General features: G+C 32.7%; 1 protein-coding gene across 2 annotated transcripts in view; it reads left to right on the forward strand.

The window, feature by feature from the left end:
• The window catches only part of LOC142318877 (uncharacterized), a 93733-nt gene extending 74019 nt beyond the window's left edge, over positions 1-19714 (forward strand). For both annotated transcript variants that reach the window (XM_075355465.1, XM_075355466.1), the window contains exons 12-13: positions 11794-11851; positions 15836-19714. In XM_075355465.1, coding sequence (XP_075211580.1) covers positions 11794-11851; positions 15836-15866 — 89 coding nt within the window. In that variant the 3' untranslated portion in view covers positions 15867-19714. The remainder of the gene's footprint in view (positions 1-11793; positions 11852-15835) is intronic.
• Positions 19715-21098: the final 1384 nt, after the last annotated feature.

Raw genomic sequence — 21098 nt, forward strand, 5'->3', positions numbered from 1 at the left:
AAGTCAAGCCTTCGAACTAATTTTGAATCACTTTTTGTCAGATCATTTAGCAAGGATTTGCGAAGTATATAGAAAGAATTCATACCTATTTCGTGAAGCCATGAAAATAGTAGACACACAAATATTGAGGTCTTTGTCATCTTCCTTCAAAACTTGCATTTTAGTATTTATAACTCAAAATTAAAAGCTTTTGATCCTGACAAGGCAAGATTTTGCACATTCTGCCACTTCACAGAGCTTCAGTGATGGTTCCTGCTTCCTTAAAACGTCTCACTGTGTTCTCATCACACATTTTAGACAAATTAAGTTTAGATGCTACTGATCTGTATAAGTTACTGATAATTTGCCATTTGGTATCTTCAAACACAGATGATCACCTCATCTCCACAGAATTTACTTTCACAAAACAGTAAAAATTGTAGTGAGGTTATAAACAACAGTCTGACATTACTAGGTCACAAGAGAAAGCGCATGCAGCCAATCCATCACAAACAAAGACACAGAGAAAACAGTTATGCAGTCATAACAGGTCTAAGTTTTGCCAATCAGAAGTTATGGGATGAAAATGCCCAATTTTGCCATTAAATTTCCTGAAAAAAAATTTGTTTGAGAGGCAACCAAATAAGTAAGCATTTTTTGTCCCCAGGTTGTATTATTGTTATTTATGATCATTATGCACAAATTTGTAGTAAAATTTCATAGCTGTAGGACTAGCCATTTTCAAGAAAAAAATTACTCAGAAAAACAGGGATTTTTTATCCTGTTTTAAAAATTAAAAAATATTCCATCTCCAAAAGTATGAGGGTGCATCAACAGTAATTTCGTTTTACAAATTTATTGATTAATAATAAACACAATTCATACCTTCATCATTTCTCTATATAGCTCCTGCATGATCTATACACTTTTGCCAATAATTTGGAAGCTTGAATATTCCTTGTTCATAAAAAGTTTTAGGACGAGTCGTCAGCCGATTGTGCACACGTCCCTTGATGTCTTCATTGTTTTCAAATCGTTCTCCTCTAAGCGATTCTTTCAAGGGCACAAACAAAAAATGAAAGAATCGCTTAGAGGAGAACGATTTGAAAACAATGAAGACATCAAGGGACGTGTGCACAATCGGCTGACGACTCGTCCTAAAACTTTTTATGAACAAGGAATATTCAAGCTTCCAAATTATTGGCAAAAGTGTATAGATCATGCAGGAGCTATATAGAGAAATGATGAAGGTATGAATTGTGTTTATTATTAATCAATAAATTTGTAAAACGAAATTACTGTTGATGCACCCTCATACTTTTGGAGATGGAATATTTTTTAATTTTTAAAACAGGATAAAAAATCCCTGTTTTTCTGAGTAATTTTTTTTTTTTTTTTTTTTTTTTTTTTCTTGAAAATGGCTAGTCCTACAGCTATGAAATTTTACTACAAATTTGTGCATAATGATCATAAATAACAATAATACAACCTGGGGACAAAAAATGCTTACTTATTTGGTTGCCTCTCAAACAAATTTTTTTTCAGGAAATTTAATGGCAAAATTGGGCATTTTCATCCCATAACTTCTGATTGGCAAGGGCACAAACAAAAAAAAAATACCCCGACGGGGAGTCTTATTCTTTAAGACTTTGGGGGTTGGCATCCCCACGGGCCTAGCCTCCGCAGCTTTTCTTCCCACTATACAATGAGCTGCGGAACACTTTACATTTTACACATATACTACACCAAGAACACTACATAAATTACAACATACACACATACACAATTACACAACAACAACCTACACTGATATTTCTTACATTTACACTCGGTGGTGTTGCGACATCTTACGAAACGCAACCGTAACCCAAGGTGGGAACAAATCGTGCCGATGGGTGAATGGCTCTACGTAGTGAGTCCCGAACGATGTCCTCTGGGCACCAGGGCGAACCCAGTTGTATTTAGCTCTAACTCCAGTACGCGTGCGCTCTGCTGGAGTGGTCCATTTTTCGCCGGTACTCGTGGGACCAAAATTTCAGTTCCAACAATTAACACAATGATGGTTGGTGGCCCATCTGAAAAAACCACCAATTCAAGTCTTGCGAAGAGACCTCGATCAGCTTCGTCTGACGAGGATAAAAGTCCTACAAAAGAGAAAGAATCAAAATATAAAAATATTAGATTCGTTGTTCTCAAAAATAGTCAGGAAGGTGGCTCCCTTCAAAAGGTCTCACCGTTTTTAATAAACAAAACCATAACAGGTGCAAGTGGCTCCCCGAAGAATATCAGGAAATTACGCGACGGATCGATTCTGGTTGAAACATTCAACGATGAGCAGAGTCGATCTATCTTACGTCTCCGTAATATGGGTGGCATAAATATAAGCGCAGAATGCCACAAAACGCTAAATACGAGCCGGGGTGTAATTTTTTGTAGAGACCTTCTGGATATAGATATCTCTGAAATAGTTGACGAGCTGTGCCACCAAGATGTTGTTGAGGTGAAACGTATAATGAAACGGCAGAACGGAACAGAAGAACCGACACCGTCTCTTATATTAACATTCAGTCTCCCTGTTCCACCAGAAAAGATCAAAGTGGGTTACCTCTCGGTTCGGGTACGACCATTCATACCCAACCCACGGCGATGTTTCAGATGCCAAGGTTTTGGTCATACTACAACATCTTGCACGAAAACTGAGATCTGTGCTCGATGTGGTAAAGAAGGTCACAACGACACTAACTGCGAAGAAAGTGAAAAATGTGCAAACTGCAGTGGTCCACATACAGCCCACTCCCGAGATTGCCCAACTTTTAAAGAAGAAAAGGCAATTCTCAAAATCTGTACGGAGCAAAAACTATCTTTTCCGGCTGCACGTAGAGAATATAAAAAGATAAACAACTCACGGAACCTGGTTAAACCAGACGTATCTTTTGCCACCGCTACAACTAAACAAATTCCTACAAATGCTAATAATCAGCAGTGCGGATCCTGCAATGAGCTTAAAAAACTTGTTCAGATGCTATCTGATCAAGTAGCTTCACTTACAGCCACTATCTCAGAGCTGACAAAAATGAATAAAAAGTCCTCCGTCGCAGCTAGTGAATCAAACAGTATGATACACACGAAAGTTCCTATTCCCAAAATCGTACCGCCACGAATAGCTACTATCACAGCTGGCAGTAAGCCACCTAATAAGCTCCCCATAAAGGGAACCCACGTAACTATCTCTTCTGGGATGTCAACTACAGCATCCCATTCAAATAAATCTCCTCCACCATCTCCTCATATACTGGAGGATATGGTTGAAGAACCACCCGACCCTAGGGCATCGGAGTTCTTTAAAATAAAAAATTCAAAAAAGAAAAACCGAATCACGTACAACTAATTTTTATATAGTTTCCGAAATTTATTTTTTTATTTGCTTTTTACACTTATGAACATTATTCAGTGGAATGTTAGAGGTATTCGGTCCCGCATTGAAGATATTAGAGTACTGGCGCACACACATGATCCACTAATCATGTGTTTCCAGGAAACTCACCTCCTACAACATGACCGAATTACATTTAGAGGATACTTCTGCGAGAGATACGACTGCCTAGTAGACAGTAGGGAGAGTGGTGGAGTAGCGATTTTCATGAAGAATGGGGTGTCAGCTACAAGAATTCAACTAACCACTGTCATTCCTGCTATTGCAGTAAAGGTCACTATTCCCTTCAAATTGCATATCTGCAATCTGTATCTCTCACCGAACACTGTGTTCAGTGCTTTAGATGTCTCAAATCTCCTTACACAAATACCATCTCCATCGTTAATAGTAGGAGACTTCAATGCCCATCATATTTCCTGGGGCTCAACCTTCTGCTCCACTCGAGGAAATATGATAAACAGATTGAGACAAGATTTTGACCTTTGTCTACTGAATAATGGATCACACACATTTATGTCCTTATCAACTGGTGCTGTATCTAACCTTGATCTTTCCATATGCTCACCGAATGTACTCCCTCATTTTAATTGGTCGATTTGTGATGACTATCACGGCAGTGATCATAGACCAATTATTATTAGTTTCGGTGTAGACTGCGAGATTAAAAGAATGCCACGGAGATGGATTGTTGAAAAGGCAGATTGGAACGGATACTGTAAAGCATTCCAATCTCAGTATGACGATGGAGCGAACATCCTCGACCAATATTCTTCTTTTACGTCCATGATACTTAAGAATGCCAACAGATATATCCCACAAACATCGGGTAATCCTAGACGTCCTTTCGTTCCATGGTGGAACGATGAATGCAAAATTGCTATTAGGAATCGACGGCAGGCACTACGTAAATTTAATCGTAGGCCCACAACAGAACATCTAAATTTATACCGCAGGGCTAGAGCGGTGTGCCGTCGAGTATTCTTGGACGCTAAGAGGAATTCATGGACGAAATACGTGAGCACTATCTCGCGCACTACTTCCACGTCTACTGTATGGAAGAAAATTCGTGCAATCTTCGGATCACCGAAACAATCTATTCTTGGTCTTATCGATGAAGGAGAACTCCTTTCATCATCCTCGGAAGTGGCAAATAGTCTAGCAAAATCTTTCCGCTCGGTGTCTCTCACCTCATCATATAATTACGATTTTCAACGGTACAAGATACAAATGGAGGTGTTGTCGTTAAACATTGGTGATTCGGTTGGTGAATTAAACACTCCATTCGTATTTAAAGAATTGTTACATGCACTTAAAAATTCACGGGACACTTCCCCTGGACCGGACAACATTCGCCTTTCCATGCTTTCACACCTTCCTAATTCGGCACTACAACAACTTTTGAATATTTTCAACGGTTTATTCTCCGAACAAGTCTTCCCACCCGGGTGGTCAGAAGCATTTATTATAGCAGTACCAAAACCTGGTAAAGACCAGACGAACCCCTCAAGCTATCGCCCTATTTCATTAACAAGCGTTTTGTGTAAAATAATGGAGAGAATGGTAAACCGCAGACTTACATGGTACTTGGAGAAACATGGCTTTCTATCTCCAGAACAGTGTGGTTTTCGACAAGGACGATCTTCCATTGACCATTTAGTGTCACTAGAAACAGCCATACAAAACGCTTTCCTCAATCGGCAACACCTCGTCGCTATCTTCTTTGATATAAAAAAGGCGTATGACACAGCCTGGCGACGTGGTATTCTTAACACTCTCCAAAAATGGGGAATCAAGGGCAATATGCTTGCTTTTATCCGGGGATTCTTAAATCACCGCACGGCTCGTGTTCGTGTAGATGATTCGCTCTCAGATAGTGTCATCTTGGAGAATGGAGTGCCCCAAGGTAGTGTATTAAGTGCCACCTTATTTTCTGTAGCCATAAATGATATTACCAAATGTGTTCAGGCTCCTGTCTCATGCTCTCTATTTGCTGACGACTTTGCTATCTACATTGCAAGCCGTTCGGCACCTACAGCAGAGAGACTACTGCAGAACACTATATATCACCTTGAAGCTTGGTCCAGGATTACTGGTTTCACATTTTCATCCGAAAAAACAAAATGTGTAGTTTTTTCTCGGCTACGAAACCCTTCTATTCCGCAAATTTTTCTGAACGGTGAGACTATTACTATCTCTAATTACGTTAAGTTTTTAGGTTTAATTTTTGATAGTCGTCTTACTTGGGTCAAACATTTAAAAGAATTGAAAACAAAATGTTCCAAAATTTTAGATATGATGCGAGTCCTTACTAACACCAACTGGGGAGCCGATAGATCATGTATGATACGTTTTTACTATTCCTTTGTTCGCTCCCGTTTAGATTACGGTTGTGTGGCCTACTCATCAGCTCGTCAAACCGTGCTTAAAATGCTGGATAGTGTACATCATGCTTTCCTTCGGCTTGCCACAGGCGCGTTTAGATCAAGTCCTGTCGCAAGCTTACTTGTAGACTGTGGTGAACCATCACTTTGGGATAGACGAGACCAGCTCTTATTATCCTATTTTGCTCGTCTCAGAGGACAGCCAAATCACCCGGTTCTTGAGTCAGTCTTTAAAAATCCTAATCTAGGAAAGTATGAGGATCATCCACGTCGTACTGCACCTGTAGGTGTCCGTACCTGGCGTCTGCTGCAGCATATAAATGTTGACACACCGTCATTCTTTCCTATGTACCCTTGCTCATATCCTCCATGGAGAATAAACCTCATAAATTTTAATTTTGACCTGACTACATGTAATAAAGAATCAACACCATCTATCGTCTTTCAGCAGATGTTTCAGTGTGTTCTCTCTAAGACGAAACCAGATGCGGTTGTATACACTGATGGATCGAAACAAAACGATACGGTTGGGTGTGCTTTTGTTGTCAATGAGAGAACTTATATGTTTGGTCTCCCCAGTATTACGAGTGTGTTTACCGCTGAACTATATGCTATAAATAAGGCTCTAAACATCATTAACCCTAAATATAGAAAAATTCTTATTTGCAGTGACTCGTGTAGTGCTCTCCAAGCCTTAAAGAACTTTTATTCCAAACATCCTATCGTCATTGAAATTTACAACGCAATCGCTGAGTTGAATAATCGCAACACAGAATTAAGTTTTTGCTGGGTCCCTAGCCACGTAGGGATTCCAGGTAATGAACATGCAGATTCCGCTGCCAAAGAAGCATGTAACCAGCCTCCTTTCACCACCCGAGTTGCTACTTCTGATTTCATTAACTATGTAAAACAATTATTAAGAACAAGGTGGCAAGGTGATTGGACAGCTACTGTTGATAATAAACTCCGTCAGATTAAAGATTCTGTGTTACCATGGAACTCCTCATACAGAAAACCCCGGCGTGAGGAAGTAGTTCTCTGTCGATTGCGGATAGGACACACGAGAGTCACACACGAGTACCTGTTTACAAGAGGACAACCACCTCTATGCGCAAGATGCAACTGCCGCGTGACTGTGCGCCACATACTCGTGGACTGCATATGTTATGCGGCATTGCGTCGTAAATTTAAATTACCTAGTAACATCCGTGGTATCTTGCGTGACGATAAGGAGGTTTTAAACCGGATGTTTATATTTTTACATAGTATAGGGTTAATGCAAAAAATTTAATAAGTATGTGTTCTTTCGTAATTGTATGTATTGTCCTATGTATTGTTTTTGTTATCCGAGTAGGGAGCCTTTTACACTCCCTATCGGATTTTTTTGTTTTTTTTGTATGTTTTTTAAATTCGTCTGTGATATTAGTTATAAGATTTTTGTGATATTAGTTTTAAGTTTTATCTCCTTTTTTAGTTTTAAGTTTTATTTATTTTTAATGTGATAGTTTTTAACATAGTTTTAAGTTTTATTTATTTTTAATGTGATAGTTTTTAACAGAGTTTTAAGTTACATATTAGTGTTTTTGTTATCCGAGAATGGGCCTTTTACACCCATTCCGGATTTTGTTTCTGTGATAGTAGTTTTAAGTTTTAATTTTATCTAAAAACCTAAAATTATTTTTATTTATTTATTTATTTATCTATTTATTTATTTTCCGGGCGATGATAACGTTCAACCGTTTTTCGCCCTTAAAAAAAAATAAAAAAAAAAAAAACAAACAAAAAATAGTCACAGGAGGATAAATCTGTACTGTAGGGAGGGTGGTCGAGGATTTCCCATGACAGCGCCTGGCATCGTTATGGAGAATGATGACATCTTTGAGGGGTATACCCTGTAATTTGTTTCGGTAGAGGCTTTTGTTGACTGTAGAGCTGGCCAATAGTAAGCCGCATTCACCATTCATTGATTGTAGAGAAAATTAATGAGTAAAACTCTCCTTGAGTAAAAAAAATGTATAGTAGTAAATGGGGCCTCTCTTAGCTTTGTAGCAATCCTTCATCCTCTTCAGCATGGAGTTGATAAGCTCCATGTTCTTGGTTGCAAGAACTCATGTTTCTGATGGATCGTCAGAGTACAAAAAATTGTACTCTTCTTGCCAAAATCAATTCAGAAGTCTCTCACAGATCTCCAACCTGAACTGTTTTTGATTTTCAGTCAAAAACCTCAGAACCCATCGAGCACTAATTTTTCTAAGATGATCAGTGATAGTGGATTGAGCATATCCATAGCTGATACCCACTTCTAATGCAATTTCAGTGAACAGTGATCCAGTGATCACTCTCAATAAGCTCTCTGAATAGCACGGGGGTGTTGTCAGCTTTGAGACTTGACCTTGGGCATCTATAATGACTTTCGTTTTCTGCACTTTCTCGCCTGCCCTTAAATTGTCTGACCCATATATACTCTAGGTTCTGGAATAGTGTAATGTCCCCAAACTGTACTTTTAAATGAGTTAAAATTTCTGCGGGTTTAATGCCTTCGTTAGTTAAAAACTTTATGATTATTGTGCAAAAAAACATCAGAACCTCTTGTTCACTCATGGCTGTACTGACAACAAAACAGAATAGAGGAGCTAATCAAGATGATTTTCTTCTGTAACATATCGAACATTAACCCCTTACTCCACCATCCAGCTCAGAACTGCTTGCTGCATAGAATAGCAAAATTATCATTTAAAGTTGATTGACCTTTGTATTAGAGATAGAGCAGTGAAACTTTTACTGAATACCTGTAATCAGATGCCTAATAACATCGTGTAAAAACAGTGACTGAAATGCTGTTAGTTTAGGGACAAAAGCAGATTTGACGAGATGTAGGCCTGTTAATAAACTTTCTGGCAGCACCGTATATATTCATTCATTTATAAATATTCATTTTGGCCATCTTTAGACCATGGGGAACTCATTGCATGATGTTCAGCTTGTTTGTTCTTTGCTTCCCAGACCTTTTTCATCTTTTCACTACAATTCATTACTATTCTGTTCGTCAGTCCACTTCTTGGATGAAGATTTGTTCAATACAGGATCTGCCCCTTCTGAATCCTCCTTGATATTTTCCTATTAGATAGTCTTGTCTATTAGATAGCTTGTTTGTAGTAGAGGGATTTGGATAGGATTTTGTAGGTTACAGGGAGAAGTATTATTCCTCTATAGTTGTTGATTTCCTATCTTGTGCAGTGGGTGGATGAGCACATATTTCCAGTCATCTGATATCTGCTCTATCTTCCATATCTCCTTGCAGATCTGGTGAATTTTCTTCACAACTGTATTTTTCTACATATTTGCATTTCTGCCATGATTCTGTCTTTTCCTGGTGTTTTGTTGTTTTTGTAATGAATTTGATTTCTTCTTCTGTAGGTGATTCTGATTCCACACTGGGGTTGTTTGTTTTGAATCTAAGTCATTTCTTGGGTTCATCATCAGTTTATAGATATATTTATTTTTTTTTTTGAATATTTGAATAATTTAGTAATATTTTGACCATTGTGTTAATAAAATTTAATATTAATGAAATATAAACTATCAAAACACAGCAATTATAAAAATTATTGGAAATTAATAAAGTAAGTTTAACTTATCTAATTACTTTGTTTTGGTGGTTTATATTTCACATAATATTAAATTTGTATATGTAATACAAACACTCTTAATTTTATATATAAATGGCTTTTTACGATCAGTGTTCCTAATACACACATCTATATATATATATACACAAGGGTAAGTCAATTAACTATCCGCAATGTAGTTATAAATTTTACTGCAATACAAATAGGAAACTTACAAGTACATCATTTTTCAACATAGTCCCCTTGAATTTCAACGCACTTGGTCCATCTTTGCACAAGCTTCTTGATGCCCTTTTCGGGGTGCTGCAAAAAAGGATGCCCTTTTTTGCAGCACAACCTTTTCGGTTATGCTGCGAGCCAGGAATGCACCGCTTCTTTCACTGTTTCACTGTAAATCGACGGCCCCTTAGAGCCTCTTTGAATGGACCAAACAAGTGGTAGACAGAATGGGCAAGATCAGAACTATACAGAGGATGAGTCAGTACTTCAAAGTTGAGTTTCTCAAACATTTCAGAAACTCAACTGCTCCACTATCAATCTTTTTATGCTAATGGTTAATTCATTACAGGAACCATAAGGCCTATTCTTAAGGCTTATTCTGTATTTGAATATTTTTTATGAAATTTGTAATAGCATGTAAAAATTGCCTAATCTGTTCAAGATTTGAATCTGAACCTTGTATATTAAAGAAAGAGATTCTACCATAGAGATTAGTGGTTTATTTATTTTTATTAAATCCTGTATTAATATTATTATTATTAAATTAAAAATTCTGTCAGATTGAACTGCCCATCAGAGTAGAACAGTCATAAGAATTTTATTTATACTCGCATTTGATTTGATTTATAATTTCATTTTCTCTTTGTTTTAAAGATAAATGGTATACTGATTTTTGTACTAAGTGTACAGCATATATATGTTAGCTGAACATTTATATATATGAGGGTTGACTGAAAAGTTTTGAGCCTCAACATGAAGATGGCAGCACTTATAAACAAAAGTTAGGAAATGTATTTGCGCATGCGTTGAAAGGTACTCACTAAAATTTCAGTCATTTTGGATGCTTAATTGTTGTTTGATAATTGTTTGAGCAAATCATTGTGAGTGTTTTTGTGAAAATAGAAAAAATTGAATACCATGCCGTGATTAAGTACTTGCATTTGAAACGCAGTACACCTATGCAAATTAAAACAATTTACACGCTGTTTACGGGGACTCTGTCCCATCATTTACCATCATGAAAAGATGGGCAGCTTAATTTAAATATGGTCATACCAGCTTGGTTGATGATGAGCATTCAGGACAGCCAAAAACTTCAGTCACCACCGATATCATTGAAAAAGTTCACCAAATGGTGCTGGACGTCCAACGAATTAAAGTTAGAGAGATAACAGAGGCTATGGGCATATCGAAAGAACATGTTTGTCATATATTAACTGAAGAATTGGATATGCATAAGCTATCCGTGTGTTGGGTGACGTGTTTGCTCACTTTGGACCAAAAATGCGTTTGATGCAACATTTCCAAGGCCCTACTGGAGCAGTTTAAGCAAAACAAGTCAGATTTTTTGTGTAGATTCATAACTGTAGATGAAACATTGATCCACCATTACACTCTTGAGATGAAACAACAGTAAAAACAGTGGACTGCAAAGGGTGAACCTGCTTCGAAAAAGGCGAAGACGCCTTTTTCATCATCTGGGAAGGTGATGGCAACTGTTTTTTGGGGTAGTAATGGAATTTAGTTTTTCAATTATATTCAGAAAGGTAAAACAATGACGGGACAGTATTACACATCATTTCTTGACAAGCTGAAGACAGAAATGACAAAAAAACAATCACATTTGAAGAAGAAAGTGCTTTTCCATCAGGACAAGCACTGGTGTGAGCAGGACCTGCTCACACTTCTACAGTCACCATGCATAAAATTCACGAATTGCACTTTGAATTGGTTGACCACTCATCGCATTCACCAGATCTGGCCCCAAACGACTTTTTCTTGTTTCCTAACCTTAAAATTTCACTTGGAGGAAAGAGACTTTCATCGGACTAGGAGGTTGTCACATACGTAAATGTCTATTTTGAGGAGAAAGACGGCAACTAGTATTTGGAAGAGTTAAAGAGGTTTTAGCATCATTGGAAAAAGTTTATTGACTTGAAATGAAACTTCTTTGAAAAATAAAACTATATTTGACAGAAAAAATATGTCTTTCTATGCTAGGTTTAAAACTTTTCAGACAACCCTCGTATATAAACTTTAACTACACAAGGGATGGGTTTACATCTCATTCCATTGACATATATAAATTTATATTAATTAGATTTGTTTTTTTTTTTTATTGTAAAATCTATTTTATTTATTTTTTTTATAGATAATGAAGACCATAATTCTTCAGGAAGCTTTTTGTCTTGGCTATTGGGCAGCTCTGGGTCAGTTAATATAATTTATTCTTCATTTATATTTAAACATTAGTAATAGTGAATATGATCAAATCTTCATTAATTTTCTTTTATAATTTGTCAAGTTTTCTCCCAGTAGAGACTGCATTTTTACATAATATCAAAAATCATTTTTTCTTTTTTAATTTATTAAAAAGTTTTAAGGCACTGATAATTAAAATAGACTGAATTTTTAAAAAAAACTTTCTTAGCAGTTCATTTAGGGATTCCTGTTATTGTATAGGAATGGTTGTGTTTGTAATTTTAATTCAGGAGATAAAAATTAAAACAAATAAAACTGAATTAGGTTTTCATACAAAACATGTTGTTTTGTAATTTTTAATGAGGTTTCTTTTAAGTAACAAATAAGGACTGGAACCCTTGAGAAGCACCATGTAATTCAGCTTATTTAAAATAATAAATTAAAATTGAATTACTGGTTACTCTTTAGAGAAGTTTTATATCTGATACTTATAAAAAACTAAATGTTTAAATTAATAAATACTATTTGGGTATCTATTTTAGGCCATTAAAAAATAATTTTTATGAATAAGGGAGTTATGTCCGCTGAGTAGTTCTACATAAATAAATATAGCAAGTATATAAATATAAATTAAATAATAAATTTTAAAGAAATATATTTTTTATTTTTGAGTTTCTTTTAGCTGCTTCTTGGGCTGTAAAATTCATAAGTAATCATATGGGTTTCTCTTTCTTCTTCCTAAATATTTTTCTCCTTTTGTAGATGTTTTGAATATCTGTGTTTATTTGAAATATCTAAGAGATGTCTTAAAAAATAAAATTATTGAAATAATTATTTTATAAAGTTTGACTGAATGAATACAAATGAAGATTTATGGTAAACAGTTGTCTAAATAAATATGAAAACAAGAATATGCTCAAAAACTTTAAAATAACTTATTACTTAAAATATATATCTAGATGGTGATTTTGATTATTAAACAATCGGCATTAGTTGACTCTTTGGAAGAAATATAGATAGAAAAAATAAGTAAATGAAAGAAGAAGAAACAATAATAAAAAACATTCAGAAAACATTTATAATAAAAAACATTTTTGTGTCAGACAATCCAAATTGTAAATTTAACTTAAAAACATTTATTTAAATTTCCAATGCAGATATGCCCACCATGACTTATCGTCTTCTTATGCTGATGACAAAAAATGTGAACTTTTAAAATATGCAACAAAAAATTTCTTTACAGAAACTTAACCATTACAATTAAAAAATATAATTAAATTATCAAAATACCTAATATCAGTTTTTGAAAATTGTGTCAGGTAAAATTATGTCCTTCTCTACATATGCACTCTGCCAATCTGCCGTTGAGGTTTCCCATTGCTTGCTGCGACATCCCAGGTGGGAAGCCACAAATTTCGTCTTTAATTACTTGTTTTAATTCAATATCGTTTTAAGTCTGGCTTATAGTCACCACCTTAAGACTACATCTTAAGGTGTCCTCATAAGAAATAATTTTAATTCTTGTGTCTTCATAAAAACTTCCCTGGCCCCACAAGGGGCCAGGGAAGTTCACCTAATCTTAAGTGACAGTTACTGAATAATTCTTGCACAGCTACCTTTAATTGCCTTGCAGTGTGTGAAGTCGCACCATCCTATTAAAACCAGTCATTGTAATGTGAGAAATTTTTCTCTGCAGGCGTAAGATTGCACCATGTGAACATATCAGTCTGAAGTTACAGTCGTCATGATCCCCCTTCTCATTTTTGAAAATGTATAGTCCGATGACCCCATGTCACGAAACTACACACCTTACCTTGATTACCTTGCTGCTGTGTAAAGGGCATTCATGAACTTCATTGGAGTTGCTGTCTGCCCAGTAATAATAGTTTTGCTTGTTCATGTAACCTGTGAGATGGAATTGTGCCTCATCTGACATCCACAGCTTTTTCAGAAATTCATTGTCCTCATTAACATTTGCCATAATTTTTTGAAGAAGCAGAACTGCTGATTGTTCTTCTGTTCTTTCGTGATCTATAATTTGAAAGGATGTAATTTTAGGTCAAAATGAAGAATTCGGCGAACATTCTCAGGACAACGTGACCAAAGCTGCTTGTTTACAAATTGAACACCCTAGAACTAATGAAACGTATACAGCCTCAATATTGTGAAGTACTAGCCTGTCTTGTTTGTTCTGTGAGTTTCTTTTTCAGAGTCGATCAGTCTTCAAAGTTTTTAATCCATTGTTTTTATCACATGTTTTAGTGGAACACGTCCTAAATTAATGCTGTAGAAAATCCCTCTGTGCACCTTCCAAAGTATCATTGGTTTTGTAAAACATTTTTATAGAAAAAGTGTGCTGTTGACCATAACCTTTTTCCATGATTACTGAGTAGCAAGGTTGCCTCTGCATAAAACTGTGCTGCCAGCCGTACATGGTACCACTACACATTTCAAAAATTCCAATTTTTTTTTGTCACCTTTTATAAGTTGAATAGGTAGAACTTATCTCAAGAAAAAAATGTTATTCTCATGAACAAAATTTGAGGGGAGGGGAGGTAAGCATTGTAATGTTATTATAACTGTAAACATTAAAAAAGAATTTTGCAGAAACTTCATTGTTGAACATAAATAGTCAATATCCTTTTTGAATTTTAATTCATCAAACATTTTTTGCAAACGTTTTCAAACATATGAACAAATGGTTATCCCCTCCCTTAAACTTTGTTCATGGGCAGGAATATCTGTTTGACTGGCTAAGGTTCTTGCTGTTTTTTCTTTCTTGAAATAAGTTTTGTGCATCCAGCTGACATAACAGGCTTTAAGTCATGTTAGGTGGTGGTCTGAATTGGCGATTTAAATAGTTCAGATGTATTTAGCAAAATATGTATTAGCTTCTGATTTTCAAAAAAATATGTTCCGATGACCCCATTTGACAACACTGTACACCATGCCTGTACAATAACACTGTACACCTTTCTGCTGTTTAAAGGGCATTCATGAACTTCATTGGTGGGGAGGGGGTTGCTGTCTGCCCAGTAATGATAATTCTGCTTGTTCACGTAACTTTGAGATGGAATTGTGCTTCATTTGACATCTACAATTTGTCCAGAAATTTATTGTCCTCATTAATGTTTGCCCTAATTTGTTGAAAAAGCAGAACTGGTGATCATTCTTCTGTTATTGCATGATCTGTAATTTGTAAGGATGAAATTTTAAGTCAAAATGAAGAATTTGGCGAACACTTTTGTGACAACCTGACCACATTTTTCACTGGAATTGACTAAAACGACGTTTGTTTGGATTACAACAGGTGTTTTATAATGTTTGTGTTGTCAATACTATTTATTTATCAATTAATATTTTTCATTATTAATTGTTTTTCATTTATGTATTTGCTGATGATAATTGTTAAACATTTGAAATGGACTTATAGATTTCGATTTTTTAAGAAAATTATGTTTATAAACAGTTTTTGAGCCTATTCATGTTTTGCAAGTTTAACTAACTTTAATATAGCAAATTTTGTTGTCATGTTTTTTTTTTTTAACTTTAAAAATCCCATTTGTTTATTTTTCCACTGAGATAAAAAAATTGCTTTCTCAAAGTTGAGGTTTTCCTCTAATCAACATGTCATTCATAATCAGTATTAACAAACATTATATAAAATTACAACAGTACATAAAATAAAAGATCATAATTATTCCTGAAAATTTGTTTGTTATTTTCTGCTCTTCTCCAGTTGTCTATGATAGGTATCAGAATTAAATTAAAACTTCTCCAAAATCTTTGAACACATTTTTCTTCCCATTTAGTATGAAGTTCTTTTTTAATGTTCTCTTTAAACTGTTTAGATCAGAAATACCATCAGTTAATCTTCATTTGGTCGTATCAAAAATTTAATTATTAGTGATGTTTAAAACTTAATTACCTTATCTCTTTACTGCATTGTTTAGTGATTAGATATAATTATATGTTTACTCTTTTTTTTTCAGATCATCTAGTACTTCACAGGTGGATGTGTGACAGTTCTAGTTTTATTTATTTTTTTTTTTTTATATAGAATATGAAGGCTTGAAAATAATGACTAATAGTACAATTAATCAGTCGTCCAATGCAAAAACAAACTGGTTGATGAAATCATTTACTAGTTTGAATTTCACACAAATCAGTTAAATTAACTCTTAGATGGCTGATAAAATTTTACTGAAATTATAATACTGATGTGTCAATTATGTTATTTTCGCTTGGAAATTTCTGAATCTAAAAAATTATAATGAATCGTTATTAGTTACTTCTTTTAATAACACTTAACTTGAAGTGGAGTATTTTCTAAATTTGATTAATGGTATTTTCATTAAAAGAAATAATTTTGGAATTTCTTACTTGAATAATCGTATAAGCATAAGCAATAAGATCAGAGTAATAGTTGTATACAGATTAAGAAAATAATACTATTTTCTTCTGTAATAGAGATTTTCATTGCATGTATGTGTCTTCAAATAATAAACTTCAGGTTAAGTTGATGCCAAACTTGCTCTGTTTTGTTGTTTCAGTAATTATTTTTGCTCCCTTTCTGTTGCATTTTTTCCTTTTTGTATTTCATGATATTCCTCCAGACACAAGATTTATGTGTTGAAAAAATTATAATAGTTACAATAGGAAAAAGTTAATCGATAGTTAATTCACTTTGTAAAATGCTGCATTAACTGAAATCATTAAAGAATTAATTAATGTTTTTGCAGTGGATAATACTACTTTCCTAGTAATTGATGTAACAATTTAGATAATTACTTTATGTTTGTAACTGGTGTACTCTAAGTTTATTTCAGTATAATGTAATAAAAGTTTATCATTGCTTTATATACATGTAAAAAATAATAATTTATAAATATTTTATGTATAGGTTATTATTTTTTTATTGAATGATTTTTAATTTTATATTTTGGTCCGTATTGTATTTCAAAACCAGAAATATTCATAATGGTAAGTCATTTCATTATAATACTGTACAGTTAATAAAGTTGTATTAGTTTTATAATGTTAGTTAATTATTAATAGGTTTTTAAATGAAATAATTAATTTCAAAATTCAGAAATCCATAATAAGCGTAAAGCACAAATATATTATCAGTTTGTGAATTTTCATGTATGTTCATTTGTTGTTTTATCTTTAAGAAATAAACCTGCAATTTCTAGTGTAGTTTTATTTTCTAGTATGGTACTATTATAGTTTGTTTTGTATTCATTATTGAAAAAAGTTAAATATACTACTATGCATTAGTTTTATTATGACTGAAATTTTATTCATTGAATGGTTTCTGGTTTTCTCTATCTTCAAACTGGATTAAATTTGTCATGTAAATGATCACTTAGAGATCCTGAATTTTCACAGTAAAGTGCTGTCTGGTTCTAGTATGATATTAGACCGTTGATGCCAACAGCTTACTATCACCAGAGGAAAAATGTATGCAAGATTGTTTAACTTTAATAATTTATGGGAACTCATTTAGTAATCATGGCTTCTTCATTTAGTATTTTAACCTTACTTCATATCTGATTAATATTTACTATACTGAGAGGCGTTGCTGGTCTTGATGGACCATGAAGCTCTAAGAAAATCCTATTAGATGTCTCCCCAAGACCCAGTACTTCTGTTATTTTCTCTTATTTAATAGGCTGACTGTGCTTTTAAAAAAATATATTTTTATTTTCATCTGGAATTTTTGTACATATAGGGCTGTTTTTCAGACTAAAGATGTGACGGTAAATTTAAAAAATTTACTGTCACTGTGTTTATCTTCAAACTATTGTCTTTAACCCAGTAAGAAGTAATGATCAGTCAGTTTTATTTGTTTGGTGTCTATATCTTGTGATACTGCTGGAAGCAAGATAAGCTGAAACCCAATGTACCATCCCTAACAATCAATGTAGGCTAGACTGGGAACATCTTAAGATAATGCTATCTGCCGAAATAAACATAACCTTTATTGATTAAACGATATATGAGAAATTTGTAAGTTGGAAAACCTCTTGAGAATACAATATATATGATTTTTAATTCTTGATGGTAGTTTAAAATGACCTCACTATATTAAGATAGATTTCTTCTCAAGTAATGTACTTTATCTGTATGAATTAATTGCATTAACTTTAGGGAACGTGTTACACTGTGTGGTAGTCCTAGTGACATGACAGTTTTGCTAACTTTATTTTGAGTTTTACAGTCTGAAGTTAAGATAATCCTATAACTATTCATTAAGCTAAATTTCAGCCATAAATTACATTTGCAGTAAGTTTTTAATATTTCAATAATGATCTCAATTTTTATGGTTAAGTTACCTTATGTTATTGTTTAGTTATGTAATTTTATTTTAAATATTTTCTCATTTTGTGCGGTAAACATTATACAGGTGTAATCAGCTAATTTAAAAGGTCTAACTAGAAAATATGTTGGCAATCTTAATTTGCTCTGCAGCTTTCATGAACTGCTGTCAAATTTATTATATTGAAGAATTTCTTAAACGTTAATACTTTATTCCTCACTAATTTCTATTTGAGTAAATAAGAAAAAATTACCTATCGTAATGTTAGTTAAATTTTCAGAGAATTAGAGCATAAAGAATTTTAATATTATTGTTCATACAAATTTATTAGCTGTTATTTTATTATACTTTTCTATTTTCAGTAATATGAGTATTCCATGATATCATTCACACATCTTCTATGTTCATAAAGAAAGTACATAATTAATAATTTGTTCTTTTCAGCTGAGGAATTAATACATAATTTTCTTTTAGAATATTGTGTAAACTGTTAAGTATATAATTTTTTGTAATATGTTAAGTAGTTATGTGATATCTCCTTCACCTACCTTACATTTTTAAAAGCTTTAAAAACAATTATTTACAATTCTTTTATAAAATAAATAATTCTTTTTTAAATATTTAATAGTCTAAAAATTAAAGACGTTTACCTGGAATCGGAAGTGCATTTTCATACAAATTGCAATAATTGATGAAGGACCCGCTGGCTTGTATTTTTAATTCAATTTGCCTTACTATAAATGAAGCTATCAATCAGTGCTTACAATAAAACAGCTTGAAGTTACACAAGAAGTAGACAATAATATTATTTACTTTTGGAGAATGCGCTTTAACAGATAGTTTTATCTTTGTGGAATACAATTCATTGTATGAATATTAGAATGTAAAGTTTTGAAAATATTTTGAGAGATTTACAAATATTAAATAGCTATTATTAACAAGGTAGGTGATGGTGTTTGTTATTAAGTCATCAGGATGAGCTATTATGTATAACCATACTCTTAAAAGTTTCTAAAAACATAATTCAGTTTTTCTTTACGTGTGTTTTTCATTTTTTTAATATATTTAGGTCTGAGATTCAAAACTAGATTTATTCAACTGTTAATAGGATTTTAGCTATTAACAGCTTTACTCAACTGTAAATAGCTTTGTTAAAGCTTCACAGACATCTTTATGTGTTCTTATGCTGGGTGAACACTAAGGCTTATATTTGATTTTTCACTAGTATTCTTTAAGCAAAGTTATTAAGTTTAAGGACAACTTGTAATGCTTTTATTCATTCAACTCTAATGTAACTCACTAATCCTTGATTTAAAATAGTTATTTATTTTTTTAGCATTGTAATATTCCTTTCAATTTCAAATTAGATCTGTTTACCTGTAATAACTGTTTTTGTAAACATTTTCTACACCTGTAAATTTGTTGTGCATAATTAATATTTATTTGTAATTCATATATTATTTACTTTATTGATTATTTATGTATTTTTTCTTTCTATAGTTCATTCCATATTGTATTGTATGTTTAATTAAATAAATTTTTACTGAGATTACTTCTACATTTTTTTACGTTAGTTTTTAATTATATTTTCTGATAAGTGCCTTTACGTATTACTATATTCTTAAACTGGCTTCTATTCAATTGTTAGGCCAGTCCTTAACAAGAGCATTTTTACAACTTCTTTTTTGCATATTTATAAATTGCTGTTATACATTTAATGGTTGCACAATTTTAAATAACAATTTAGCATAGTATTTATTTTTAAATTTTTTATGTTTTAGGTAATAAATTTTTAATTTAATATAGTTTTATAACATTTTAATTTTGTCTTATAATTGTTTATTTTTATTCTTATTAATAAGAGTGGTTAACAGGTTATAATAACCAGTCTTTTTATTACATGAGCCAGTAAGTTGCTCGTGACTGTTGGTAAAAATTATGAATTTGTAGTGAATGATTAAATAACGTTTAAGACCAAATTCATGAAAACAATAAATATTTTATTCAAAATAATAATTTTTATATTCATAATGAAAAATAAAAATTAGGATTAAGGTCTTTATTCATCACTTACACTTAATGAGATTTTTTAAGGTGCTGATAATGAAAAAAAAAATTTAATTGCTCTTACTCATTTTTCTTTTCTTTTTCTCAAAAGTAACTTATGAGAATAAAAAAATTGTGTTTTGATGGAATATGTAAATCATTCACTTCAAAGAGTTTATTGAACCAAAATTTTGTTATTTACATAAAATAAAGCACAGCATTATTAGTAAAATATGCACACTCCACCTAAATAAAAATTGTAAGCAATTAAATCTTATTTTCAGGAACAGAGTTGTGTGAAAAATGTTTTCACAATCCTGATTAGAGTTTTAATCATATTGTTTGGTCTAATGTTTTAAAAAACATCTTTATTTTAAATTAATTTTGTTAAAATTTGGATTTTAAAGTGTTTTTTATCATTTGATGAGCAATATAAAAATGACATATTTATTCTTAAATTTAGGAATTGGTAAATCTGAATGAAGTTGAGGCATTAAAATGGTTAAGGTAAAATAAATATTTAATGAGGCACATTACTATTTATTGTTTTTTTATCTTTTTTTTTACTGATTACTCATTACAATAAAAGATTTAACCAGGAATCAGAAAGAAGAAAATTTGCGGTCAACTAACCAAATCTGTCATTTTCTTTATTTTTATGTGTTTTCTCAAAAAGATGCTGAAATTTTAACAGCATATATGTTAACTTCAATTTTTTTTTAATATTCTTCAATTTTAGGGGCATATCTTTTGTAAAGGCAAACACAATACCTTTGTCCTGTCAAGTTGATTTAGGTGATTTAATCCATAATAAAATAACTGAATGTTTATTTATTTATATATATATATATATACATATATATATATATATATATATATATATATAT

The sequence above is a fragment of the Lycorma delicatula genome, chromosome 2 (assembly GCF_047948215.1).
Source record: "Lycorma delicatula isolate Av1 chromosome 2, ASM4794821v1, whole genome shotgun sequence".
Classification (NCBI taxonomy): domain Eukaryota; kingdom Metazoa; phylum Arthropoda; class Insecta; order Hemiptera; family Fulgoridae; genus Lycorma; species Lycorma delicatula.